General features: G+C 47.6%; 1 protein-coding gene across 2 annotated transcripts in view; it reads left to right on the top strand.

Annotated features, from left to right (window-relative positions):
- Positions 1-15,240, top strand: part of SRPX (sushi repeat containing protein X-linked) — a 120,598-nt gene that overhangs the window by 60,692 nt on the left and 44,666 nt on the right. For both annotated transcript variants that reach the window (XM_045994518.1, XM_045994517.1), the window contains 4 exons: positions 7,942-8,068; positions 11,070-11,191; positions 11,912-12,091; positions 13,880-14,013. In XM_045994518.1, coding sequence (XP_045850474.1) covers positions 7,942-8,068; positions 11,070-11,191; positions 11,912-12,091; positions 13,880-14,013 — 563 coding nt within the window. The remainder of the gene's footprint in view (positions 1-7,941; positions 8,069-11,069; positions 11,192-11,911; positions 12,092-13,879; positions 14,014-15,240) is intronic.

The following is a 15,240-nucleotide window of genomic DNA, read 5'->3' as shown; positions in this document are numbered from 1 at the left end:
CTCTTTCTAGGACGTAGGTAGGAGTTTGTCTTGGTGGGTAATTGGGAAAACAGACACCAACTAGGTACTCAAGACAGAGGAGAATTTCCTATAGAGAATGGGTTAAAAAAAACAACAACTTAGGGTGCCTGGGTGGCTCAGTGGGTTAAAGCCTCCGCCTTTGGCTCAGTTCATGATCCCAGGGTGCTGGGATTGAGTCCCACATCGGGCTCTCTGCTCAGCAGGGACCCTGCTTCCTCCTCTCTCTCTGCCTGCTTCTCTGCCTACTTACGATCTCTGTCAAATAAAGAAATGAAATCTTAAAAAAAAAAAAAAAAAAACAACTAAAAAGAACCAGAGGAACAAAAGAGGAAAAACACTATTACCCGAGATGAGTTACAGCAGAAAGCCATGCCGACCAAGGGCTGGAGTAGCAAACATTGGCCGATGGCTCAGGAGCCCAGGAAGCCGTCTCGGAAGCTCCCAGCAGAAGCATAATGGCCTTCCGTTCCCAGGACGGTGCCTCCTGTGGGCAAATCTGCCCGGCGCCCAACTGGCAGGAGGAGTCTGGGAAATAGAATTTTGAGACTTTCGGTGCGGGCAGGAACAGGGAGATTATAGAAAACCTAAACCCCAAGGGATTGTTGACCTCAGTAACTTTTTCTCTGAGGCTTTAGACCCCTGGTCTGGACTCACCATAGTTCTCGGTGGGCAGAGGGCCACGCAGTCCTCCTCATGCGGCGCAGGGGGAACAGTGGTGAGGGCGTGCGTCTCTGGGAGAATGGGACCCAAGGCCAGAGGTTCGGGTCAGGAGGTTCCCTCACAGATGTCGCTTTTAGTGTCTCCCCCATGATTTGGTGTGTGTGCAAGCTAGTGCCTGAGAACCACTACTCGGATTTTTCTCAGCTCTCCTCCCTTGTGTGGGAAAGGGCAGAGGTGGACGGGAGGAGAGGAGATGCTTGAGAATCTTTCTGGAGGCAAGCGTTGGTGACGACTCCTCTTGGGATCACACGGTTCAGGTGTCCAGATCGTGTGCAGTCGTGGAAAGAACGTGCTGATTGTTCTCAAAAAGCAACAGGCATGGCTTAAGCTGGACCAGATGGGGCTGGAACCTTCCCAGAGGGAGAAAGAACTAAGCAACAAACCCCAATTTCAGGGGATTCATCTTAGAGTTTGCCAGAGCAATTCTCAGGCATGCTGCAGAGGTGGGAGGGGGATCTTGTGCCTACAGTGGGGGTAGGGGAGTGACAAAAGGGGGGGACCTGTGAGCCATGGGAGAGCATAGAGTTCCCAGGAAAAGGAGACAAACAGACAGTGCAAGCAGGCAGTTCTTTTCCAGTAAGACACCAATAAGCCGGAGTCTGTCCCCAGTGAACGTGACACCAGGGATGTCCTTGACTCTTTTGGCTTTAAATGTATTACATTAGTTTAATCACTTCGTGGGTGCGTTGGCAAGGCTAGGGGGTCCTTGAGCATAAACCAGAACCTCAGCCCATTTTAGATGCTGACACATGGTGGCTGAGTAGTTCCCAAATTTCCACACAACTTCTAGCACTGCATCTTGGCCAGAGCTTTGCTGAGTGCTGAGAAAATCATCCCAGCTCTCCTCCAGACCCGGAGGGAGGAGCGAACCCTGGGCTCTCTTTGGACGCTGAGGCGGTCAGTCCTGTGGTCTGGCTAATTCAAAAGTGCCAGCAGTTAAAATTAATTCTCTCCTGCAGACCACATGCTGGCACTAGATTCAAACCCATGGTTATTTCCGAAACAGATATAGAAAGCAGTCAGGGCAGGGCAAGAATTGTACTGCAATCGCAGGAGGGTAAACTATTTGAAGAGCCACAACTGCATTGATATATAAAAAAAGAAAACCTTGGAATGAAACAGCTATTGTTTTAGGGGATGTTTTTTCTTTCTTTCCATTTGTAGTTATTTTGGGTTGCACTGGCAGTTAGATAGAACAATGGACAGTGAGAATTATAAGTCCTCATCTAGAGACCAGATTTTGAATTGACACGTGATTTCTCCTTTAGACCAACCCTATTTCCTGCGCCAAAAGAGGAAAACATTAAAGAAAGTCTAAAAACCACAGATAATGAGAACCCAGCGGGTGTCTTTTGACATGCAAAGAGCCCCAGTTCGCTGTTTTAACAAAGGACAGTGTACAAACTGAGTCAGTTTCTGGAACTGCTCCCTGCTTGTTTTGTGCTGCCTCCAGAGTAGAATAGATCAAGAGAGTTAGCACAGATGAGATTCGGGAATAAAAAATTCTCTGAGATTGCAGATACCCACGCACAGTGATGGAATGCTCTACTGGCTTCTCAACTGTCTGACAGCTGGGCTCACCTGCTGACGCACAGGGAAGGTTGCTGGGCGGCCCTGCCTTATTTCCAGAGAGTCAGTTGAAGATACAAACATTTTGGGGCTAAGAATGAACCTATCAGTGTGTCATTGTGGATCTTCAATTATGCTAACTCTCTCCTGGGTCAACAAATACACATACTTCTGCAAACTTTCAGAAAGCTAATGTCAGCTTCGAAACAGCTGGGTTGATGGAGATAGCGGTGCCCTTTTTCTCTGGCCTGATTTGTTAGTGCAAAGTGAACATGTAACCTTCTGGTGGCCATCTCTAATGGAAACACACCACCAGCCACTCTTCGGCTGGGCGTCTCTCTGGTGAGGATGGTAACTTTTCACTGTGGAATTCGTTGTTTCCACTCTTGCCTCTTTTGTCCATTGGGGAAAATCTTCTGATACCTTCCACGATACCAAAGAATCGGAACCACTTCCCAGAGACATCCACGAAGATTATACTCTGGCTGGGGGAAATAAACAGTTGGGCAAGATTTCAGCGTCCAGGTTTGTTTTGCCTTTGGCAGTCAGTGTCTTCCTGGGTCCCATGAAGTGGCTGCTTCCTTCCTCTGTCACCAACCTCAAACTATTTTATATCTGTATCAGTAATCTATTGCTGTATAACAGACAGCCCAAAATCCAGTGGCTCCAAATGACCATGTTATTTTGCTCCTGGTTGTTGGGGTCAGGAATTTGGGCAGAGCTCGGTGGAGACAGCTCAACTCTGTTCCACATGGTAATGGCTGAGATGACTGGTTGGGGTCAGAGGATCCAAGATGGCTTCATTCACAAGTCTGGAACCTCAGCTGGCTATGCTGCCTGGGGTTTGGCTGAGTCTCTCTCTCTCCTTTCATAATTTCTTATTCTCCTCACATGGCCTCTCCAGTCAGATAATTGGATTTCCACAGATGTCAGCTGTCTTCCTTAGAAGACAGCAAAAGTGGAAGGTGCCAGACTCTTTAAGGGCCCAGACTGGGGACTGGTGTATTACTTCATGTTCTGTTAGTCAAAGTGAGTCACGAGGCTGGCACAGATTCAAAGGGATGAAAATTCGACTCTACCTCTTGGTAGGAGGTGCTGCATGTATATAAGGGGATTATGAGTCACCTTTGCACGAAATTCACCACAATATCCTTTGTTCAAAATCAGTGCTTGAAAGTCATTAGTGAAATACATCTTGGAAGATGCCATACAAGATGCTCTACAGAGTACTTTGAAAAAACTGGCGTGCTTATTCATATTGCCAGTTCCGGTACTATTAACAAGGCCAAAATCATAATGCTTCAAATGAGACAGAAGTTCTATTCTTATATAAATATTTGTGCTTAAGCAGCCCTGGGCGGTGTCCTAGGCCCAATTCCTCACTTGCTGTTCAGGCTAAGATGACTGCTCTCGCTCTCCCACACATCCACGTTCAAACCAGGGTAGAGGACACAGGAAAAAGGAAAGGATATGCTCCGCCCATCCCTTTTAACAGCACAGCCCCAAAACTGCCCATGTCACTTTTCCTCACAGCCCATTGGTGGAACGCATCACACGGTCACACCTAACTTCAAGGGCGGCTGGGAAATGTAGTCTTTATATTCCAGAAGACGAAAGGTCCAGGCAAAGCTTTTTTGTTATAAAAGAAGAGGGATCAGAGACTGGGGGACCCACCACCAGTCCCTGCCCCATTGACTGTAGAGGGTGAGACCAAGTTGGCGTGAAAGGTCAAGGAACAGAAGATTTCTTCTGAAAGCCAGTTTGCTTGGGGTATGTAGGAATTCAGGAAATGGGCACTGAATGGAGTCTACGCCTTGTGAGGAGTGGGGGCAGCCCTAGACTTGGGGTAAGAATAGCATCCTGCCTTAGAATGAGGCAGAAAGAAGACCCCCCCCCCGCCCCGGTCATGCAGTCTCAGATACCAGTAACTGGCGTATTGTGAAGCACTTGTTAGTCACACGTCTAGCAATCATCTCCAAACACAGATCTCCAGTGGAGTCTTCCACTCTTTGAGGAAACGTTTTACCACGCCGTTAATTTATAGCCTTAGTTTAAAAGGCTATTTTTTTTCTTGTTACCTGTTGGCCAGGACACTACTCTTTTGAACTTCTTTCTTATTTCTTCTGCTCACCTGGTGAGACGTTTTGAGGATTCCCAAGCTTGCCAGATTAACAGTAGTTGATAGAGTGAAATCTACTTGTTTCTGATATCTGTATCTATATCTATATATAAAGAATGTATTTGAGAGAAAGCAGGAGTGGGGGGATGAGGGGCAGAGGGAGAGGGAGAAGCAGACTCCCCACTGAGCAGGGAGGCCCACAAGGGGCTCGATCCCAGGACCCGGGGACCATGACCTGAGCCGAAGGCAGATGCTTAACAGACTGAGCCACCCAAGCGCCCTTTGTTTCCCATATTGCATATGCAGAGAGGTGAGTAGAGCACAGGGGAGGGACACAGTTGGTGAGATGTCTCCCCTGAATGCACAGGGTTTCCACACAATAACTGGCTCTGTGGGCATCCTGACTCAGCAGGGAATTGTAATTATGTTTCTATAGTAACTTTATTCAATTCATTCATGGAAATTTATGATCGCTTATAAAAAGCAATGATGGCCATGGCTGGGTAATAATAGGCTTAGGTTTCTGGAACATCTGCTGAAGAAGGGCAGGCCAGCTGGTCTCGTCGGCTGAAAGTGAGGGCGCAATCGAACCTGCTTTTCTTGGATTCAGGGCAGAGCTGAGGCAGGCGACCCCAAAAGAATGTCCGTGTTGGAGGACACTATGAGGTCAGCGGCAGGCAGACACACAGAAGTATTTGGCTTAGTACGAAAATTAAAAAAACACGTGATCATATCTTAAAATCCCAGACCACAGAGAAGTTCTAGAAGAGAGGAAACACTTCCCAGGGTACAAATGAGGATGGTCCTAACAACACTCCATCCGGTGGGCGGCCAAGGAGAACAAAATAGTGCAGGCCGAGTACTCAGCCTGGGGCAGGCAGGCAGGATGGTGCAGCATATTTCAGCTGTTATTTCTAATGATTGATTTTTTTTCTCCTTGTTTCTACTTTGGAAGAGCATGGACGCTGAAAAACTAGGCCAGTGTCGGCTGATCATTGTTAGGCGGACATAAGCTGGCTTTGGGAAGCTCTGAGAGCCTTCACCCAGATAACCTAATTTGGAGCATGTTAGCTCACAATGTCCGCACGCGTGGTTGGATAGAGAAAACCCAGCACGTGATTCAGATGTTTAGCTGCATGACGCAGAGAGTAGGAGTATCTCTTCGCTCGGACGGTGTCACCCCAAGAAAATCTGGGAACACTGTAATTTTGCATCGAAATCTGTTTCCTGCCCTCAACCTCTCCTCTTTTATTTTAAATTTTAAATATATATATATATATATATATATATATATATATATATATGCTTTCCATGATGAGCGTGCCAGCTAGAATTGACCAGCAGGGGGCAGGTATTGTATACTCATCTTTGTGATTCACACACAGCTGTGAAACAGTCATCTCAATTATATGTGTATGTCTAACGTCCCCTCTTGTCACAAAAATAAAAAGATTATTTTTTATCTTTTTTAAGATTTTATTATTTGACAGAGAGAGATCACAAGTAGGCAGAGAGGCAGGCAGAGAGAAAGAGGAGGAAGCAAGCTCCCCGGGGAGCAAAGAGCCTGATGGGGGGCTCGATCCTAGGACTCTGGGATCATGACCTGAGCCGAAGGCAGAGGCTTTAACCCACTGAGCCACTCAGGTGCCCCAGATTATTAAAAAAAAAAAAAAAAAAAGAACTTAGCAAATGAAAATAGACATGTCGAATGTGTTTAAAGCACTTTCCATTTCATCAGAACATGTGTGTACTTTATCAATTTTGAGAGGCATTTTGTTTTAATACCCCTGAAATTGGGACGCATCTCACAATGGATTATAACTTAGATGCCATAGTATATGGTAGTGACTCGATTGGGGATTAGCGTATCAAGGTTTGTAAATTCACACTTCGTCGATGCATGGCATAGAATGCATCTGAGTTTGGATAGCCGAAGGCAAAACCGTTTAGCAAATTATTCATAATTTCGGACCCTAAATAAAATGAGAAGTTTTTCGACGAGATGTAGGAGAAAGTGTATGAAGACTATACGTGTTGTTTTCATCTCTCAAAGTTGTTTGTGATTCAGAACCAAATGATCTTTTATTTTCATTCAGGTTGTAGTGTAGCAGCATTTAAATAATTACCAGTTGACATGAAAAGCAATGCGTATCTAAATGTTGTTGACTTGCTAAGCCGTCTTTTTTTTTAAAGATTTATTTATTTATTTGAGAGAGAGGGAGAGAGCACACGTGAGTTGGAGGGAGGGGTAGAGCGACAGGGAGAACCAGACTCCCCGCTGAGCAGGGAGCCTGACAGGGGGCTTGATCCCAGGATTCTGAGATCGTGACCTGAGCTGAAGGCAGGTGTTGAAAACTGAGCCACCCGGGCGCCCCCTAGGCCATCTTTAAATACATTCTCTACCTGTTCAGAATCAAGTGGAATTTACAAAAGTCTGAAGCTCCCTCGCCTTCTTGTGACTTCACTTTAGCTATAACAAAATGAAATCCAACCCAGTGAGGATTGACATCTCATTTACTTCGAGCCCTCATTATCGACCCATCCCTGATGCTGAGGAAGCAGAGGTTCTTTTACCAGGTGGAGACACTACTCCAGGAGCTACTCAGGGGCCCTTTGAAGGGCCAGAGCCAAGGCAAAACTGCTATCCTCAGACACAAAACCATAGGTGTGGTCTGGTGGCAGGTGGAAGGCACAGTGGATCCAGACAGACCACTGTTTGTTGTAAGATACCGAGCAGTTGGGAATGACATCGCCAGAGGAGATAGAGAGCTTATTCCAGGAGTTAAGGCTTGGGCTTGGGTTATAATCCACACTATCACTGTCTACATGCCTGGCCTTAAATAAATCACTTAAGCTTTCTGAGCCTCAGTTCCCACATCTGTAAAACAGAACATTGGGTCGTTCCTTGAAACTTGCATCGCATTTACTTTTACCTCACCTGGGGCCATGCTGTTGTCTGCCTCGTGTCCTGTTTTGTGTATGGTGACAATAATCCGCCCCAATAGACCATAAACTCTTGAGAGGCCCATGACACAGCAGTTGGAATGACGCCTTGGATAAGGCAGCCTTCAGTAGAGCTGTGTTGCCTTGAACTCAATCAAAGTAGAAGACAGCTAAGGTTCCCTTCTCTGATAATCTCTGATGCTGCCTTTAAAGGAGGAGGGATTCCCTGTGGCTGAATGACTTCTAGCTCGGAGGGCTGTAGTGCTGTGAAGTCAGTAAGCGAAGTCTAGAAGTCCAGGGAGAAGCTGCCAGAGCTAATGAATTACCCCGGAAGCCGCCTTGCACGGCCAGGTTTAGCCGTGCATGTAGGAGTTCTCCAGCCATCTTCCGAACTCAGGATGAGAGAAGGGGCAAGATGAATGGAGGGAAGAGAAATACAGTGGGGTGAACTAAACCTTTCAAAAATGGGGAGCGCCTAGAGCTGCGGGCATGTCAGATGCTGGGTGTTGTGCCCCCAGTGGACAAGATATTTCTTGATGATGGTGAGAATCTTCTGGTTGTATTTTCAGATATGGAACCTCCTAGAATCAAGTGCCCGAGTGTGAAGGAACGCATCGCCGAACCCAATAAGCTGACGGTCCGGGTGTCCTGGGAGACCCCGGAAGGAAGAGACACAGCAGATGGCATCCTAACTGAGTAAGTACAACTTGGCAGTGAGGAGGCTGTTGCTTTTCTGAGAGACATTTAACTAGCCAGAGTGGGGAAGTGTATCCATGTGGGTCCATTTTTGCGCACAGAGTCACTATGGCGCTCCTTCAACAGGTCCCTCATTCGGGCTACATTTTTCTCCCTCATCATCTTCAGCACCTGACCTCCTGTATATTTCACTTCTGTCCTTGTGTCTTGCCTGTCTCCACTATAGCACGTTTACTGCCAGACCCTGAATGCCCAGAACCATGCTGAGCACAGAGCTGGGACTCGGTCAGTATTTGTCAAGGGAGAGAAGGGAAGAAGGGGTGGTGGGAAGAAGAGGGACGGGAGGAGGAAGAGGACACCAACTGGTTTACTCTGGGATAGAACCACTCCCACTGCCTGCCCAGGGTGCTCCTACTGTAGCCCCCAGGCCTTACTAAGCCATCACCTACCTCCCTGGTGTTCTGTGAATATGGTTTAAGGCAAAACTTTCTAGCCCTTGTTTTTTGCAACTGCTTTTTAAAAAACTTGATTTTTAGTTTATTTTTTTAAACTTGAGACTATAATAGGGGTTCCTGGGTGGCACAGTCAGTTGAGCATTCATCTCTTGGTTTTGGCTCAGGTCTTGATCTCAGGGTCGTGGGATCAAGCCCACATGCTCCGTGCTCGGCGGGGAGACTGCCTGAGACCCTCTCTCCCTCCACGCCTCCCCCTGCTCACTCTCTCTAAAGTAAATAAATAAATCTTTAAACTTCTGACTACATTAAACACTTACAGAAGAAGCTTATAAGAAAAAAGAGAAGCATTCTTCTGCCTTCTGCCCTACCCCAACCCCATGCCCCAGGAACAGCTCGGTGAATAGTTTGACATACCTCCAGAATGCTTTTAAAAATGCATGATTCCCTTTGGGAAAGTTTGGCTAAATATTGTTCTAATCTAGCACCTGGGTCTGTACCCCTGCAGCGATCTGCTTGGCCTTCATTGTCCCTAGAGGCCACTATTTCATGTCAGCACGTCCACATCCCTGCCTTCAAGTTCATGGCCCTGTCAGACCAACGCACTTGAGTGTGCACCTGCAGACGAGATACCTCTGATTCGCCGCCTCTGAACTACACAGCAGGGAAGCCCTTGTTAGAATCCGACCCAGGCAATTATGGGCAATAAGAGAACATCTTCTACAAGGAAGATGTTGAGTCTTTCACCCCGAGCCAGACATTTTATTCCTACATCCTGATCATTTCTCCCAGTACACCATTTAGCTTAAATAATCTTACTAGATGTGTGCCTCCTTGTAACTCCTTAAAGGTCAAGTTCTGAGTATTAAGAAAATTATATATTTGGTGTCATATCTACATGTCACAAACCCCTAAGGAGAAATTTTAGGCAATTGGGATTCAAGAGTAAGTGACAGTTGATATAAACAGGGGTTGGTTTTTATTGCTCGTGGAACTTTCGGGCCTGGAACAATGCCTGGCCCAGGCCCTAGCCCATAATAGGTTCTGAGATCTTGACAACTGCAGTTGCTGTTGAAATCCTGCATAATAAACACCAAGTAATGGGTCGCCAGATGACTGTGTTTGTCTGGCACAGATATAGACCTTGGCATTTTTATGGGTTCTGTGTGTTATGGTTAGAAACGTGACTGTTTCAAAGACCATCTTAGTAGCCCCCAGCCTTGCATTCCAAGCAGCTGTCTGCTTCTAGACTTCCGCAGCCCAAACCAGCAGAGGCTTGGAGCAGGAGGCTGCGGGGAGCACATTCCAGACAGAATGAGGAATTCTGAGTAAGGCTGTCTTGTCACCTTTTCAGCTCTCACTTGGGCTCCTTGCTTCTCCGGCATGTCTCTCGTACAAGCTACTATTCTATGGTCCCCTTCTAAGAGGGAAGGTTCCAGAGAGCAAGTGCCTCTCCGAGGCAGGTGCCGCCTGTGAGTTCCCTTAGTTACTCCTCATGGCTGTTATTTGCAGGCCACAGATGAAACGGATTCTCCGAGAGGTCAGCAGCCACCCGTGTTTGAAGGCTGATTCCTCTCGGGGTTATCCGCATTTGAACCATGCTTCAGTTCACACCTTACGAACACACACCCTATCCACCTCTGTGGAAGGCTCTGGCACACATTCATTCTTAGCAAACATTCTCGTCGTTGCTAAGAACTGTAGTGAGAAGGCAAAATTAAGTATCTGTTGGGAAACCAACCCATCAGCCTGGTATTCGACCGTGCCGTCCAAAACTACCAGTGTTTCATCAGACAGCCAAGAAGGAAGATGCTAGTCACCCTAGCCGTGTGATCTTGGGCAAGTTTCCTAAGCTTTTGGTGCCTCAATTTCTCTGTGAAATGGAAATAATTCCTATCTCATGGAGTTGTGGGGAGGATTAAAGAAACCCGTATGTGTAAAATACCTAGAACCATGCCTAAAATGTGTACATAGTGTTTATGTACGTGCAAAGAACTATTACTAGTACCACTACTACTACATTAGGATAATCAAGGAATTACAATAAACTTGCCTTTTGCTCAGGAAAGATCTCCACACTGGGCCAGAGAGAAAAAACTAGAGCTAATTCCAGCACCCCCCTGTAGACCCAAATTGCCAATGGCTGCTTGGACTATACCCTCAAATGGTTTTCCTCACAGAAAATTTGTTCATCCTCCCCAAAGTGAGGCAGTTTACGGTTCTCCTCGGAACAAAGTTGGGATGGGAAGAAGACTTGAGGCCCTGGGTTCTCAGCCTCTGCCATCTTCTCTTCTATCCTCCAGTGAGAAAAATGGATCCATACTTTGCAGGAATTGGGGACTTCCATGTTCTGGTATCAGACTGCTCTTCCAAAGCAGAATAAAGCTCAGGAAAAGCTGTGTTCTTCAAGAAATCTTTGTTCTAGTCAAACTGGCCTAAAGGCTGCCCCTCAGTATCTCCACATCCAGTCAGTGCCCATGATGACCTAATTGTTGTTAGGCCTTTAATGACCATCTTTGTTGTTCCTGTTTTTTTCTCCCTCTTTTAAGTGTTATTCTAAAAGGCCTCCCCCCAGGCTCGAATTTTCCAGAAGGAGACCACAAGATCCAGTACACAGTCTATGACAGAGCTGAGAACAAGGGCACTTGCAAATTTCGAGTTAAAGTACGAGGTAAGAATACTGCTTCTTGGCTTTTTCCTCTCTTTACAAGAGCAAAAGGAAATCGGCCCTCCAGTGAGAACCCTTTGTGAGTGCCCACTGCCACGGGGATACTTGCCAGCTTCGGATTAGCCTCTGATGACGAGGCGAGGGGAAGGGTGCTGTCAGAAAGCCTGAATTTCACAATACAAATCTGGATGAGGTTCAGTGCTGGCAGATTATTTGAGGCCCGAGAGAGCAGTAAGCTAGTCTCGCATGAGCCCACAGCTGGCTATCCCAGAAGAATATTATTTTGATAACCTTTTCCTCCCTGGGCTTGGGTGACCAGCTAAAGCCTGAAAGTCCTTCCGTAAAGGAGGTTGAGAGCCCCCTAATTTGGGCCACCAGGAGCCCATGTTCTTGGTGTTCCCGAACATTTATTCTCCCTGAAAAAAATACTTTGAAGATTTATTTTATGCCTCGTGGTTTGGGCAGCTAATGACGAACCCTCTTTACTCTTCTGGGCTCAGCCTCCTCCTCTGTAACACAGGGGCTAAACCGCTTGATCTCAGTGGTCTCGTTGCCATGAACACTGACCATTCCAAGGCCCTCCCACTGGCCAGAGAGTCCTACCTGCCCCCTCACTCATTCACAGGCCGGTATAGAAGTGTGACTGCCCTGCTGCCGCCTTTTCTGGGGCATCTGTGGAGGGGAGCTCGGCACTGAGCCTCCCCTGGCCTTGTGTCCCTACAGTCCGACGCTGTGGCAAACTCAACGCCCCGGAGAATGGTTACATGAAGTGCTCCAGTGACGGCGACAATTATGGGGCAACCTGTGAGTTCTCCTGCATCGGTGGCTATGAGCTGCAGGGCAGCCCTGCCCGAGTCTGTCAGTCCAACCTGGCCTGGTCTGGTACGGAGCCCACCTGTGCAGGTGCGTGTAGTGTGCGGCCCTCTCTCTCGCCAGCAGCCGAACCTGAAGACCCCTGGGTTCTGGATTCCAGTAGAGGGAGGGAGGATTTCACTCCATACATGTTGAGAGGTTCGGTGCCATCCCTCTTCATCGGATTTCGAGGGCAGCTCTCTCACCCACCCTCCTCCTTGGCTTCTGTCCATCTTCGAGTTTCTCTTTCACGTCCTCTAAGGAAGAAGCTGGAGGCGGGAGGCCAGGGCCCGCTGTTCGCGACTGTGTGAATCAACAGAGTCTGCTTAAGTACCTGTGTTCTTCCCTTCTACAAATGAAAGGGTCTTTTTTCATTATTATTTTATGCAAAGCTAGGACACTACTGCGTAAGGCCAATATAATTCCCACTTTGCAGCACTGGTTTGAAAGTCACACAGACCTGGGGCATTCGGGATTTTTCCTCCTAATGTCAAATGAGCAAGATAATACCTTACCTACTACTTGAGTTGTTGTAAGGGTTAAATGAGGTTATATCCACCGAACAGTGGGATAGAGCAGTGCCTGGCCTGGGGCAGGCACTCAGTGCATGTCCACTGTAATTACCAAGGAACATAAATTGGGCTGCGTAGTGATCATGGTGTGAAATTTGGACTAGTCAGAAAATTGTGGACATATCTTTTATTTATATACTCTACTTTCCCCCTTATTTTGGGGTACTTTCTCATCTTTATGCTTTCCTTTAATCCCAGCCATGCAGGGTTGGGCAAGAGAGAGAGACACATACACGTGTAGACCATCAGCTAAATGCCCAAGGTTCTTCAGTTTCATACCTTAAAGTAGAAAGAACATACCTCTTTCTTTCCCTGTCTCACTTCCTGAGGCAGGGAAAGTAATGCCCATCCCCAAGTAATGCCCATCCCCCCACCACCTAACCCCCCAGCCCAAAGATGTTCACATCCTAATCCCTGGAACCCATGAATATATTACCTGACAGGGCAAAAGGTACTTTGCGGAGGAAAGTAAGTAAGGATTTTGAGATGCGGAGGCCATCTTGGATTCTCCAGGTGGGCCCAGTGTACGCACAAGTGTCCTTATAAAAAGGGAGGCGGGGGGGGGGGGGGGGGGAAAGAAGAGAGAGAGAGAGAGAGGTAAAGATGCCAGACTACTGACTTTGAAGATGCCAAGAAAGGCCTCACCCCGGGAGACGGAGGTGACCTGTGGATGTTGCAAAAGGCAAGGAAACAGATTCTTCCCTAGAGCCTCGGTGGGGGGAGCAACATTTTGACTTCAGCCTAGTGAAGCCCATTTGAAACTTCTGACTGCCGGGGCTGTAGGAGAATTTGTGCCTGTTAAGCACCTAAATTTATCGTGATCTGTGAGACCAGCAAGAGGAAACCAGTATAGCTCCCCATTCCCTAACCCAGCGCTTCTTGGGACCATCTCCCGAATAAACCACTTACAACTGGGGTGCCTGGGTGGCTCGTCGGTTCCGTGGCCTGCTCTTGATTTCACCTCCGGTCATTATCTCATGGTTGTGGGATCGAGCCCCGCCTCGGGCTCTGCTCAGTGAGAAGACCTCCTGAGAGTCTCTCTCTCACTGCCCCCCACCTCTCCTTTTGCCTCTTCGCCCCACTGGCACGAGCATGCGCTCTCTCTCTCAAATTCTTAAAAAAAAAACTAAAAACAAACAAAAAAACAACTGGAATTTCGTGTTTGGATTTACTTGCATGTTTGTGTATGGTCTGGGTGTCATCCCAGGCTATGTTGAGCCAGAGTAAGTAGGGGGTTTCTCATCCATCTGGCCCTTTCTAATCCCAGCCATGAATGTCAACGTGGGCGTCAGAACAGCAGCGGCACTTCTGGATCAGTTTTACGAGAAAAGGAGACTCCTCATTGTGTCCGCCCCCACAGCCCGGAACCTTCTCTACAGGCTGCAGTTGGGAATGCTGCAGGTGAGTCCTCACGGGCCGGGTCTAGGTGCGGAGGGGCGGGGGTAGAGCTCTTCCAGGAAGGGCCCGGTGATTTCATTAAAGGCCAAGGTCAGATTCAGGGCCTTGGGTATTTTCCAGGACCTCCGGGAACTGGCGCTTTAGGCCTGCAGCCCTTCATTTCCGAGTCTAGGGCATAACCTGATGAACATCGAGTCCCCCAGAGCTAACCCAATTGTTGTGCAACTAATAGGGTTTCTTTGTCTTGACCAGTAAGCCCAATCGACCTGCTGCCCAGGGCCAGCCAAAGAAGAGCCTTCTTTGGTGGGCCTGTCTGGGATATGCCTATGCTGGAGGCCGACATTCTGTTGTTTGCACAAGAGGCTGGCTCAAGGGATGAGGGGGAGTCCAGGGGCCTTCAGGCCCCAGATCCTGCCCCAGGGAGCTTCCCTCACCGCAACCCCGCCCCAAGCTCCTCCCAGAGTGATGGCTGTCTGTAAGAACAGTGGTTCTCAAAGTGTGCTTATCAACATCACCTGGGAGCTTGTTAGAAATGCAAAGTCTCCCCCATCTCAGACCCATGGGGTCTAATTTACGCTTTAACAAGACCTCCGGGTGGTTCCTGAGCAACTGAACGTTTGAAGCACACTTTTCTAGGAAATGTGCCCTTCTCAGCTGTGTAAATTTTATAACTACAAAACGAGGCAACCAGAGTCTTTGGGTAGGTGGGGGGGCAGAATTAGAAGCAGAAAGGATCAAACTAGAGCTTGCTAGATTTTGTCCAGAAGCTGGTTTGCGGTAAGAGCAGCTGACCATGACTGAATGCGGAAGAGTCAGGATGTTCTGCTGGGTCATGGGCACCGTGGTGCATACTTTTTGAAAAAAAAAAAAAATTCATTTACTACAGTGAATAAAAATAAGACTAAGTGTTCAAAACAGTCTTGGTTGACGGGCACCTGGGTGGCTCAGTCGGTTGAGTGTCTGACGCTTTCAGCTCAGGTCATGATCTCAGGGCCGTGAGATCCAACCCCACATTGAACCCCGAGTGAGGCTCTGTGCAGGGTCTGCTGGGGATTCTCCTCCTCTTCCCCTTGCCCTGCTCATGTGCTCTCACTAGCTCGCTCGCTCACTCTCTGTCTCTCAATAAAATCTAAAAAAAAAAAAAAACAACCCAATTTGGGTTTAATAGTTTACAGTTTTACTTCTCATCTCAGCATTTATATAATGAATAAGGAGGAGTCTTTCTTCCTT

The sequence above is a fragment of the Meles meles genome, chromosome X (assembly GCF_922984935.1).
Source record: "Meles meles chromosome X, mMelMel3.1 paternal haplotype, whole genome shotgun sequence".
In the NCBI taxonomy this organism is placed as follows: Eukaryota; Metazoa; Chordata; class Mammalia; order Carnivora; family Mustelidae; genus Meles; species Meles meles.
Note: the sequence above shows the minus strand (reverse complement) of the source record. Positions and strands in the feature narration are given on the sequence as shown.